Genomic DNA, 13,788 nt, shown 5'->3' with positions numbered 1-13,788 from the left:
GGAGAAAATATTTGCAAATGAAGCAACTGACAAGGGATTCAGCTCCAAAATATACAAACAGCTCATGCAGATCAATATCAAAAAAAAAATCAAACAATCCAATCAAAAAATGGGAGAAATATCTAAATAGACATGTTTCCAAAGAAGACATACAGGTGGCCACAAAGTATACCAAAAGATGCTCAACATCACTAATTATTAGAGAAATGCAAATCTAAACAACAATGAGGTATCACCTCACACTGGCCATGATGGGCATCATAAAATGTCTACAAACAATACATGTTGGGGCGGGTGAGGAGAAAAGGGAACCTTCCTACACTGTTGGTGGGAATGTTAACTAGTACAGCTACTATGGAGAACAGTATGGGAATTCTTTAAAAAACTAAAAGTAGAACTTCCATATGATCCAGCAATCCTGCTCTGGAGCATATATCCAGAGAAAACCATAATGTGAAAAGGTACATGCACCCCAATGTTCATTACAGCAGTATTTGCAATAGGTAGGACATGGAAGCATCCTAAATGTCCATCAACAGAGGAATGGATAGAGAAGATGTGGTACATATATACAATGGAATATTACTCAGCCATAGAAAAGGATGAACTAATGCCCTTTGCAGCAACATGGATGGACCTAGAGATTGTCATACTGAATGAAGTAAGTCAGACAGAGAAAGACATATAAAGAGAAAGATATATATCGTATGATATTACTTATATATGGAATCTAAAAAAAAGGTATAAATGAACTTATCTACAAAACAGAAATAGAGTTAGACGTAGAAAACAAACGTATGGTTACCAGGGGTTAAGGGGGGAGGAAGGAATAAACTGAAAGTTTGGGATTGACATATACACACTACTATATATAAAATAGGTAACTAACAAGGACCTACTACATAGTGCAGGGAACTCTACTCAATACTTTGTAATGGCCTATGTGGGAAAAGAATCTAACAAAGAATGGATATATACATATGTAAAACTGACTCACTTTGCTGTACACCTGAAACTAACACAACACTGTAAATCAGCTATACTCCAATAAAATTTAAAAATAAATAAATAAATTACGCTTGAGAAAAAATTTAAAAATTTAGGACATAATTTCCTTTTAAAAAAAATCTCATGCTACTCACCCATTAACAACTAAGAAATTTTGCCATTTCTGACAACATAGATGGATCTAAAGGGTATTATGCTAAGTGAAATAAATCAGAGAAAGACAAACATCACACGATCTCATGTACATGGAATCTAAAAAACAAAACAGACCAAAAACAAACAAACAAATAGAAACAGGTTCATAGACATATGGAAGAAATGGGTGGTTTCCAGAAGGGGATAGAGGGGTGGGCAAAATAGGTGAAGGAGATTAAAAGGTACAAACGTCCAATTATACAATAAGTCCCCTATATGAATGAGTTCCATTCTGAGAGCACGTTCATACGTCCAATTTGTATGTAAGTCGAACAAAGTTAGCCTAGGTACCCAACTAACCCAATCGGCTATGTAGTATTGTACTGTAATAAATTTGTAATACTTTTCACATAATAATACGTAAAAGCAAATATAAAAAATAAACATTTTAAATCTTACACTACAGTACCTTGAAAAGTACAGTAGTACAGTACAACAGCTGGCATACAGGGGCTGGCACTGAGTGAACAGGCAAGCAGAGTTACTGACTGGAGGAGGGAGTGGATGTGGGAGATGGTAGAGCTGAAGGATCGTCAGCAACAGGAGATGGAGGGCAAGCTGGAATTTCACTCATGCCTGACATTAATGGCACAGGTTCTGGGTCCTTGCTGGATTCAATTCTATCTACACTCTTGAAAAAACTATCCAGAGATGTCTGGGCAGTAGCTCTTTTTCTTCTCATCACAGATGACAGAGTAGCACTGGACTGCATTCTAAACAGCTGCTGCAAACTTTGTGTACTATTCTATGTTCGCATTCTGTGCCTCCAAACTAACAGTGCCTCTTCAAATAAAGAAAATCCCCTTGCCATTTCGTGCACCGTGAATCTCTTCAGTTCTTCAGTTCCTTTTCCATTTTTTCTCTCTTCATCCTTTCCCTGGATTCTCAATTACATCAGGTCTTCGTTAGTAAGCTCCTTGTATTGCACAGCAAGGAGTTCAATGAAGTCATCCTCTTGCAGATCTAACTCCAGCTTCTCACTGAAGGTCACTAAGTTGCTGAAGACCTCTTTGGACGCCTCATCCGCCTTCTCAAATCCACAAAAATTGTGAACAAACTGTGGACAAAAGTTCTTTCAAACCCCATTCATGGTGATGGCCTTAATTTCATGCCAAGCAAATTCAATGTTTTTATGGCCTTGTAGATCTTATAGTCCTTCCAAAATTGTCACAAGGTTGTTCATGATTCATCACTCACCTTTACTGTCTGATGAAAAGTGTGATGTAAATAATGTTTCCTGAAAGTGGCTACAACTCTCTGGTCCATAGGTTGGATGAGCAATGTAGTATTTGGTGGCAGATGCACAACTCTGACATTGGGATGAAAGCTGTCCGTGAAGGAGGGGTGACCCAGAGCGCTGTTGAACAACAAAAGAATGTTGAATGGGACATCCTTCTCCAAGCAATATTTCTCTACCTCCAGGATAAAGGGGTGGAAAATCAGTCCTGAAAAATAGCCAGTGTAAACCAGGCTTTGGGGTTACTCTTCCACACAACAGAAAGAGAGCCCTTGGCTATGTTTTTAAGGGCTCTTGGGTTCTCTGAATGATAAAATAGGAGAGGCTTCAGCTTCATATTGTCAGAAGCATTGCCACCAAAATAGCCTGGCATCAACTTTTCCTCCTTACTGATGTAACTTTGTTCTGGCATCCTCTTCCACTATGGTCCAGCCTCATCCACATTAAAGTCCTGCTCAGGTAAATATACACTTTCATCAATAATTCCTTGAAGCATTTCAGGAAATTCCCAGGCAGCTACCATACCTGCACTCACTGCCTCACCACTTACTTTTACATTGTGAAGGTTGGCTCTAACCTTGAACTGATGAAACCAGCCATGGCTGGCATTAAAAGATGCACCCTCTGATTCTTTGTCATGTTTCTTCTTCAAGTCTTCATAAAGGCTTTTACCTTTCCCTTGAATCAGCATTAAGCTGAGCAGGATTTGACGCTGATTTTTTTTTGGGGGGGGTACACCAAGTTCAATCATCTGTTTTTATATACATATCCCCATATTTCCTCCCTCCCTCAACTCCCCCCCACCCTCCCCGTCCCAGTCTTCTAAGGCATCATCCATCCTTGAGCTGAACTCCCTTTGTTATACAGCAACTTCCCACTGGTTATCTATTTTACAGTTGGTAGTATATATATGTCTATGCTACTCTCTCACTTCATCTCAGACGCTTATGTTGATCCTGCATCCACACACTAAAAAGTTTCTCCATCTCCTCCATCACTTTTCCACGCTTCTTTGATATTATCATCGACATCATCAGCATAGCAGACTTCACGCTTTATGATCTTCTCCCTGTTCTTTAGAATCATGCTGATGGCTGCATGATTCATGCTGTAAGAATCAGCAATATCTACCATTTTTTCACTTCGATCCACTCTCTCAATTATTTTCACTTCTCCTTCCATTGTTATTGCTTGGCACTTCTTAGCAGTACCAGCTACATCATCGCTGTTCTTACCCTTTCTTCCAGACATCCTGTGCTTGAAAGAAAGATACTGTACTATTGTACTCTATACAGTACTGTACAGTAAGGTACACAAAAGCACAACCACTTGTAGAGGATGGACACATGTGACAATGCACGCCAGACATGTGAACTAACTTACATGATTGGACATGTGAACACACATTTGCATCTTTGAAAGTTTGCAACTTGAAGGATCATATGTTGGAAACACTGTATAATAAATGAGCCATAGAATGTAATATACAGCATAAGGAATATGGTCACTGATATTGTAATAACTTTGTATGGGAACAGATGGTTACTAGGCTTATCATGATGATCATTTCATAATGTACGAAAATGTCAAATTATTATGTACTACACTCAAAACTAACATGATATTGTATGCCAACTATATACCACATCAGTCAATCAATAAAATGCCCCATTAGTTGAATGAAAGATAAATACCTTATGATCATCTCAATAGGTGCTGAAAAAGCATTTGAGAAAATACATCCTTTAATGATACAATTCTCAACAAATTGGGTATAGAAGGAATATATCTCAACATAATAAAGGCCATATGGGATTTCCCTGGTGGTGCAGTGGTTAAGAATCTGCCTGCCAATGCAGGGGACATGGGTTTGATCTCTGGGCCAGGAAGGTCCCACATGCCACAGAGCAACTAAGCCCATGTGCCACAACTACTGAGCCTGTGCTCTAGAGCCTGTGAGCTGCAACTGCTGAGTCTCTGCACTACGATTACTGGAGCCCATGGGTCCACAGGCCATGCTCTGCAGCACAAGAAGCCACCACAATGAGAAGCCTGCACACTGCAACAAAGAGTAGCCCCCACTTGCCACAACTAGAGAAAGCCCTTGTGCAGCAATGAAGACCCAATGAAGTCAAAAATAAAAATATAAAATAAATAAATAATAAATGTTTTTTAAAAAGCAATAAATAAATAAATAAATGCTGTATATGACAAGCCCACAACTAACATTACACTTAATGGTGTAAATTTAAAAGGGTTTCCTCTAAGATATGGAACAAGACAAGGTTGCCCGCTCTTGTTATTCCTATCTATCATAGTACCAAAAGCGTAGCCAGAACAATCAGGCAAAAATAAAATAAAATAAAAGGCATCCAGATCAGAAAAGGAAGATGTAAAATTGTCTTTCTTTGCAGATGATTTGCTCTTATATGTAGAAAATCATAAAGACTTCACCAAAAATCTGTGAGAACTAATAAATGAATTCAGCAAAGTCACAGATACAAAATCAATATGCAAAATCAGTTGCATTTCTATACACCAAACAACAAAATATCTGAAAAAGAAATAAACAATCCCATCCATAATAGCATCAAAAACAATAAAGTACTTAGAAATATATATAACCAAGGGGTGAAAAACTTATACACTGAAAATTGCAAAGCTTTAATGAAAGAAATTGATGACACAGACAAACGGAAAGATATCCCATGTTTATGAATCAGAAGAATTAATAAATCAGTAAAAGTGCCCATACTACCCCAAACCATTTATATATTCAATGCAATCCCTATCAAAGTTCCAATAATATTTTTCATAGAAATAGAAAATGCAATCCTAAAATTTGTAAGGAATCACAAAAGACCCCACATAGACAAAGCAATCATGAGAAAGAAGAACAAGCAGGAGGCATCACCCTTTCGAATTTCAAACTATACTAAAAAGCTATAGCAATCAAAACAGTATGGTACTGGCATAAAAACATACACATAGACCAATGGAGCAGGATCAAGAACTTCAAAACAAACCCAAGCATATATATTAGGTCAACTAATATTTGACAAGGCAGCAAAGAATACTCAATGGAAGAGGACACTCTCTTCAAAAAATGGTGTCTAGAAAACTGGAACCATATGTAGAAGAATGAAAATAAATATCTTACACTATTCACAAAAATTAATTCAAAATGGATTAATTACTTGAGCATAAGATATGAAACCACAAAACTCCCACAAGAAAGTTAGGGAAAAACCTCCTTTATATTCTTATTGACAATGATATTTTTGGATATGACACAAAAAGCACAAACAACAAAAATAAACGTTAATAATTGGGACAACATCAAACTAAAAAGCTTCTGCATAGCAACAGAAATAATCAAGGCAACCTACGGAATGGGAGAAAATATGTACATACCTTTTATCTTATGAGGGGTTAATGTCCAAAACATATAAAACTCATACAGCTCAATAACAACAAAAAACCAGTTTAATTAAAAAATGAGCAGAGGAATTGAATACACACTTTTCCAAAGAAGACATATATATGTCTAACAGGTACATGAAAAGGTGCTCAACATAGCTAATAATTAGGGAAATTCAAAGAAAATGACAATAAAATATCACCTCATACCTGTTAGAATGGCTATCACTAAAAAAACAAGAGATAAGTTCTGGTGAGGATGTGGAAAAAAGAGAACCCCTGAGCACTGTTGGTGAGAATGAAAACTGGTGCAGCCACTATGGAAGAAATTATGGAGAACAAGTTAAAAAGGTTTTCAGGGTAGGAAGATCAAGATGGCAGAGTAGGAGGATGTGCGCTCACTCCCTCTTGCAAGAACACCGGAAATACAAATAACTGCTGAACAATCATCGACAGAAAGACACTGGAATTCACCAAAAAAGACACCCCACATACAGAGACAAAGGAGAAGCCACAATGAGATGGTAGGAGGGGCGTAATCGTGTTAAAATCAAATCCCATAAATGCTGGGTGGGTGACTCACAAACTGGAGAACAGTTATACTGCAGAAGTCCACCCACTAAAGTGAGGGTTCTGAGTCCCACATCAGGCTTCCCAACCTGGAAGTCCAGCAACGGGAGGAGGAATCCCCAGAGAATCAGACTTTGAAAGCCGGCAGGATGTGACTGCAGGACCTCCACAGGACTGGGGGAAACAGAGACTCCACTCTTGGAGGGCACACAAAAAATAGTGTGCTCACCAGGACCCAGGGGGAAGGAGCAGTGACCCCATAGGAGACTGAACCAGACCTGCCTGCTGGTGTTGGAGGGTTGCCTACAAAGGTGGGGGGCAGCTGTGGCTCACCAAGGAGACAGGGGCACTGGCGGCAGGGGTTCTGGGAAGTGCTCACTGACATGAGCCCTCCCAGAGTCTGCCATTAGCCCCACCAAAGAGCCTGTAGGTTCCAGTGCTAGGTAGCCTCAGGCCAAACAACCAACAAGGTGGGAACACAGCCCCACCCATTGGCAGACAAGCAGATTAAAGTTTTACTGAGCTCCCTCCACCCAGCCCTACCCACCATCAGTCCCTCCCATCAGGAAGCATGCACAAGCCTCCTAGATAACTTCCTCCACAAGAGGGCAGACAGTATCAAGCAGTATCAGCATGGTTTCGTTCTGTGGAACTGAAAACCACAGCCACAGAAAGATAGAGAAAATGAAAAAGCAGAGGACTTTCTACCAGATGAAGGGACAGGATAAAGCCCCAGAAAAACAACTAAATGAAGAGGAGATAGACACCCTTCCAGAAAAAGAATTCAGAATAATGATGGTGAAGATGATCCAGGACTTTGAAAAAAGACTGGGTGCAAAGATCAAAAAGTTTACCAAAGACCTAGAAGAATCAAAGAGCAAACAAACAGAGATATGCAACACAATAACTGAAATGAAAAACACAACAGAAGGAACCAATAGCAGATTAACTGAGGCAGAAGGGCGAATAAGTGACCTGGTAACAGCTGATTTCTCAGCAGAAACTCTGCAAGCCAGAAGGGAGTGGCACAATATATTTCAAGTGATGAAAGGGAAGAACCTACAACCAAGAATACTCTACCCAGCAAGGATCTCATTCAGATTCCACAGAGAAATCCAAAGCTTTATAGACAAGCAACAGCTAAGAGAATTCAGCACCACCAAACTAGCCCTACAACAAATGCTAAAGGAATTTCTCTAAGTGGGAAACATAAGAGAAGAAAAGGACCTACAAAAACAACAACAAAACAATTAAGAAAATGGTAATAGAAACATATATATCCATAATTACCTTGAATGTAAATGGACTAAATGCACCAACCAGAAGACACAGACTGGCTGAATGGATACAAAAACAAGACCCATATATATGCTGTCTACAAGAGACCCACTTCAGACCTAGGGATACACATGGACTGAAAGTGAGGGGATGGAAAAAGATATTCCATGCAAATGAAAATCAAAAGAAAGCTGGAGTAGCAATACTCATATCAGATAAAATAGACTTTAGAATAAAAAATGTTACAAGAGACAAGAAAGGACATTACATAAAGATCAAGGGATCCATCCAAGAAGAGGAGATAACAATTATAAATATATATGCACCCAATATAGGAGCACCTCCATACATAAGGCAAATGCTAACAACTATGAAAGAGGAAATGCAAGGCAGAAATAGAGACACAGATGTAGAGAACAAACATATGGACACCAAGTGGGGAAAGTGGGGAGGGTTGAGGGGGAATGAATTGGGAGATTGGGATACCAAATTGTACACTCTAAATATATGCTGTTTATTGTCTGTTAACTGTATCTCAATAAAAGTTCTTTAAAAAAAGAGAGATTATGGAGTTTCCTCAAAATACTAAAAGTAGACTACCATTTGATCCAACACTCTGACTTCTTAGATGGAGATAGATAGATAACAGATAGATGATAGATAGATAGATAGATAGATAGATAGATAGATAGATAGATAGATAGATGATAGATAGATACACACACACACGGGATACATATATAAAGGAAATGAAAACAGGATCTCAAAGAGATCCTGCACTCCCATGTTCACTGCATTATTTACAATAGCTAAGATATGAAAACAACCTATATGTCTGTCAATGCATGAATGAGTAAATAGGATATGACGTGTGTGTGTGTGTGTGTGTGTGTGTGTGTGTGTGTGTGTCTGTCTGTGTGTGTGTGTTGGAATTCTATTCCACCTTTAGAAAGATGGAAATCCTGATATTAGCAGCAACATGGACGGACCTTGAGGGCATTATGCTAAGTGAAATAACTCAGAGACAGGGAAATACAATATGAATTATATATGAGATCTAAAATACAAAACAAAAAACAGAAACAAGAGTAGAATGGAGGTTACCAGGGCCTGGGGGCAGGAGTGGGGTGGGAATGGGGAATTGTTGGTCAAAGAGTACAAATGCCCAGTTATAGGAACTTATAAATAGGTTCTGGGGATCTAAAGCAAAGCATAATGATTATAGTTAATAATACTGTATTATATACTTGAAAGTTGCCAAGAGAGTACATTTTAAATGTTCTCACTGCAGAAAAGACTTGGCGGAGGTATTAGCTCACCCTATGGTGGTAATCATATTGAAATATGTAAGTGTAGCAATGAAATCAATACATTGTACACCTTAAACTGACACAGTGTATATGTCAATTTTAACTCAGTAAAGCTGGGAAAAAATTCATTTTCAAAATTCTATGAATCCTAAATCTTCCTGACAAGTCAAACTGATAGCACAGATGCTTAATAATTCAAATTCTTCCTGAATTTGAATTATTATTACCACTGAAACTTAAAGCATGATTCATATTGATTAAAATCTGCATATCTCTTCTGAAATCACGACTTTATTTCCAACAAATAGCACTAACAATCTGTGGTTCCACTGAGTCCAGGGAAATCCATAGTGAGAATTAAATATAGTCTTATACAATATGTTCAATTCACATATTAGGTTTAAGTCTGGACACTTTAAATTTCCAATACCCTCTGTGGAATTCTAGAGATCCAGGAACTAGCAGCATGAAACTTCACCCGGGAACATGTTAGAGATGGAAATTCCCAGGCTATGCCTATGAAAACAGAAATCCTTTATTTTACCAAGTCTTCTAGGTGATTCTCTCATCCACTAAGGTCTGAGAATGACCGTCCTTAGCACTGAAATGTCAAATGTCATAACAAAAGAGTAGAGGTAGTATCAGTGCTTTTTGAAAAAAAAAAAAACACTCTGGAAATTGGGAAATGGGGAAAGTTCTCTGACTGATGTAGGCACAAGGGACCCAGCAACTCAGTGGTCTGTTGGCCAGATTAAAGAGCTGTGTTAAAATAGGGCCTGAGCCTCTGAGAGATAACATCTAAAGGGAAAAAAAGCAACAAAATACTTTCTTGATAGTTCCATTCCCAATGGTAAGTCACAACTTCTTTTGTTTGGACACATTCTCTGTTTTATGATCTTCTCATCTTTGTTAACTCTAAATATATACTTCCATGGAGTGAATAATTTTGGTGCATTTCAAAAACAGGATTAGCAGTAGGTCTAGTAGGTTCTTATCTGAAATTAATTTAAGTGAAAATATCTTAACAAATATTTATGGCCAGATCCTGGTGATGCTGAATGGGAGAAAGTAGAATGACTATGAGTAATATTTCACTACTATCTCAGTGACCTCAGTAATATTTTGTTAATCTCTTTTGACTTATACTATCCTTGGCCAAACTGTCCCCGGGTCTGTCTACATATGACTGGGCTTGGGGAGGTTAGCAGGACTATGAGGAATAAGATAAGGAATGAGATGCTTTCTTTCATTGACATGATATAGCTGTACTCCATCTTCTTGTCAAGAAGTAAAGCCTTTGAGTCACTGCTACCCAGTATCTATCAAAAGTTCAATTCAGAGAAATAATATTTGAAAATTATTTGAGGGAGACCCAGTCCATCCATTCATCCAGAGAGAGTGAAATGTCCACTCGGATTCAGCCAAACCAGCAGAGGCAGCAAGTCCATAACTAGATGAGATTGCATTAGTTTCTCATTAAACTGCATTTTGTGAATTATGCTTTCATGCATTGTCACTTCCTATACAGGGAAGCTATATAAAATAATCCTAGGAAATGAGTCACAGCACACTGGGTAAGAATGCTTTGAGGAAATTGTTCATTATATTATCAAATCCTGTTTATAAAATCCTTAGGGAAGCTTTGTCTCATCTAGTTATGTTTCTCCTAAACATGAGCTTTGTCTTACAAACAGTGTGAGCTTTGTAACAAATCATGTCAGCTCAAATTAGAGTTTAAGCATATTGAAAGTATATAAATATATATATGCATTTATATCTATATATGTATATCTACACATATATTTGTATTCTACACAGCACCTGGAAAAATCTTATATATAGCAAATGCACAGCACTAGTTGGTTGTTACTCCACCTGTCCATTTCCAACACTTTTTCCAGGGATGCAATTTGGAGGAATTGTTTTAGTCAATACATAAAAACTGATAAACAGAGAGGATATAATCAAAGAATTACCTTTAAAATTGTAACTTTTATTTCTGAAATTGCTTTACCCCTGATATCTTCAAGTTGTTTCAGTGCCTGGGTAGCCTGCTGTAGCTGTTCTTCACAAAATTCATCTAGAGAATATGTTCGAGACTTATCCAGCTAATTAAATGATAGCAAATGTTCAGTGTTGGAAAGTCAAAATTCATTTACAAAAATAAAAGAAAATAAAATATTTTGATCACTGTTTCATATGACAAAGAATACCATATCTTATATTTTCTTTTGTATACATTATATATGCCTTACATATTTTTCAAATTCAAGCACCCATAATTGAATCTAAATAAACCTTGAAAGGAGACAGAAAAATACATTAATTGTTAACTTCTAATTAACCTTTAAGCCAAAGCAGAAAAATTCAAAAGTTGATGTATTTTTTTAAGCTCTTTATTGGAATATAATTGCTTTACACTGTTGTGCCAGCTTTTGCTGTACAACAAAGTGAATCAGCTGTATTTATACATATATCTCCATATCCCCTCCCTCCCATGACTCCTTCCCACCTTCCCTATCCCAGCCCTCTAAGTCATCACCCATCATCCAGTTGATCTCCCTGTGTTATGCAGCAGCTTCCCACTAGCTATCTGTTTTACATTTGGCAGTGTATATATGTCAGTGCTGTATCTATGAACTCAGGGGAACCACCAATCTTAGGAACTGCTTTTACCTTTGATGCCCCAATTATTTGTAAAATTTAAAAACATGAACACTACATGTAGGGTGAAGAGGCTAAAATTAAATAATTCAAATAAAGTAATTTTCATTCTGAATTTATTCAGAATTGCATATGGAGAAATTTCCATCAACTATGCTGTTGAACTCCTCTAGTAATATAGACACATAATGTTTCATCCATTCATGAATATCCCATCATTCTTCCTCCTTTCAGTATTTTCTTGTTTTTTCCTGTATTACGTTAATTCTCTTGCCAAAATAAATTTTCAACAACAAATATGCAGACATCTTTATTCCTAGTTATACTATAATACTTAATAAATATAAGCTTCCAAAAACAAAAAGAAAAATTGAATACTATTGCTCTGGCATTAAAATTTTGAATTAACTCTTTGTGCTCTCCCTCTCCTGGCCGTGCATCTGGTTACCAGGTCCTGATTTTTCCAGTAAAATATGTCTCAGAAGTCTTCCTTCTTTTCTGATCTCACTGCCGAGTGAAGTCCTCATTGCTTACACCTGCATTATGCCAGTGCTACAGTCACTGATCTCTATAATTCTATATCTCCTTGGTTTCAATTATTCCTGTAAAGCACTGTCACATTAATTTCTCCAAAATAGCATGTTCAGAAACTTTCAATAGTTGTTCTTTAAGAATAGTTCTAAAAGTTTGCTCTGCACAAAAATCACCTGAGGGACTTGTTAAAAATGTAAATTAATAGCGCCACTCACTTCACTCTCCCCAAAAAGGGATGGGTCACAAAAATTTACATTTTTATTAAGCACTCAAAATATTGCCCAATAAAACACAATCATTTTTGTACAGGAAACATAATCAAAAGTCCCAACATTCTTTAGCTGGTTCTGTGGTCTTGCATATGTCACAATCTCTCTAGGATTTAGTTTGTCATTTGAAAGTGAAATTTTAGATAAAATGATTCATGTATGTTCTTTCCCTTCTGGTTCTGAACATTCCAGCCTCCTTAAAGGTGTGGACAAAGAATGCAGCCTGCCATATCAGGAAACAAAAGATGTTGTGACCATCAAGACAGTAGCCGTGGCAGCCATCCTCAACTGTGCACTCAGAGAGGATTCAGGATGGAGAATAGCAGGATGCTGGCCCTAGATAGTTACGGTGGGAATCAAAGCAATGATTTCAATGAGCCCAGACTCTTGCATCTTCCCATACATAGAAAAGTGCTAAATTCACTAACCTGAGATGTCTTGTTTTCTTTAATTAACAGTAATCTTTTGATGTTCCAACTACCTGTTTCTTGTCACAAGACCCCCTATATATTCTGGTTCCTCCCTTACCTCTTCAGAGCAGTCCCTCAGAGCTCCCTGAGAGGCTGCCTCCCAGACTTGAGGTCTCAGAAAATTTGCCAAATAAAATATATTTCTAAACTTTTAGGTTATGCGTTTTTTTTTTTCAGTCAACAAAGATGTGCTTGCATCCCAGCAGTGTATACTGGCACACTTATGAACTCCATTCACGGCATTAACTTCTGAACAATCCCATCATATGCATTCATAACCTTGCTTTATTATCCTTACCTCCTCATTGTCAATCCTCACTGGCATGTGCATCCCCAGCTATGTGTAGTCCCTTAGTCCTAGTGCACAACTGGTCACCTGCTGATTCCTGACCCAGGCTCAGTTCTCTAGTCTGAATCTCTGTTCTCCCTCCATCTGAACCTGGTTTCTCCACAGTCTTAGAAATGCCCATTCTTACAAAGCATCCTCACAACAACCCCTGCCTTAAGAGCAGGTTCAGCTCCCACTTTTCCCTTAGATTCTGTTATTCTTGACCTGATGTTCAAGACCCAACCTAACTTTCAAATCAAACATACATTGAATGTCTTACACACATTCATATCCCTTACTTAACTGCCCTATTCCTCTGTTCAAATTCAGCATGGCCTAGCTCATAAAATCCTTCCTTCAAGAAGCATACCCTAACTTTAACTCCAAAGAAGGTTATCTCTGCTGCCTCTGAATTTCTGTGGCATGACTATTCTACAAGTATTATTTGTAAGTAAGTGTTCCTTGCCTTATATTTTGCTATCTGATTAGCTAGAATGATTAGCAA

General features: G+C 37.8%; 1 protein-coding gene across 1 annotated transcript in view; it reads right to left on the bottom strand.

Annotated features, from left to right (window-relative positions):
- Positions 1-13,788, bottom strand: part of DNAH14 (dynein axonemal heavy chain 14) — a 537,201-nt gene that overhangs the window by 447,218 nt on the left and 76,195 nt on the right. Inside the window, exon 9 of the mRNA XM_057727198.1 lies at positions 10,995-11,126. Within this exon, the coding sequence (XP_057583181.1) occupies positions 10,995-11,126 (132 nt within the window). The remainder of the gene's footprint in view (positions 1-10,994; positions 11,127-13,788) is intronic.

Source organism: Hippopotamus amphibius, chromosome 3 (genome assembly GCF_030028045.1).
Source record: "Hippopotamus amphibius kiboko isolate mHipAmp2 chromosome 3, mHipAmp2.hap2, whole genome shotgun sequence".
Classification (NCBI taxonomy): domain Eukaryota; kingdom Metazoa; phylum Chordata; class Mammalia; order Artiodactyla; family Hippopotamidae; genus Hippopotamus; species Hippopotamus amphibius.
Note: the sequence above shows the minus strand (reverse complement) of the source record. Positions and strands in the feature narration are given on the sequence as shown.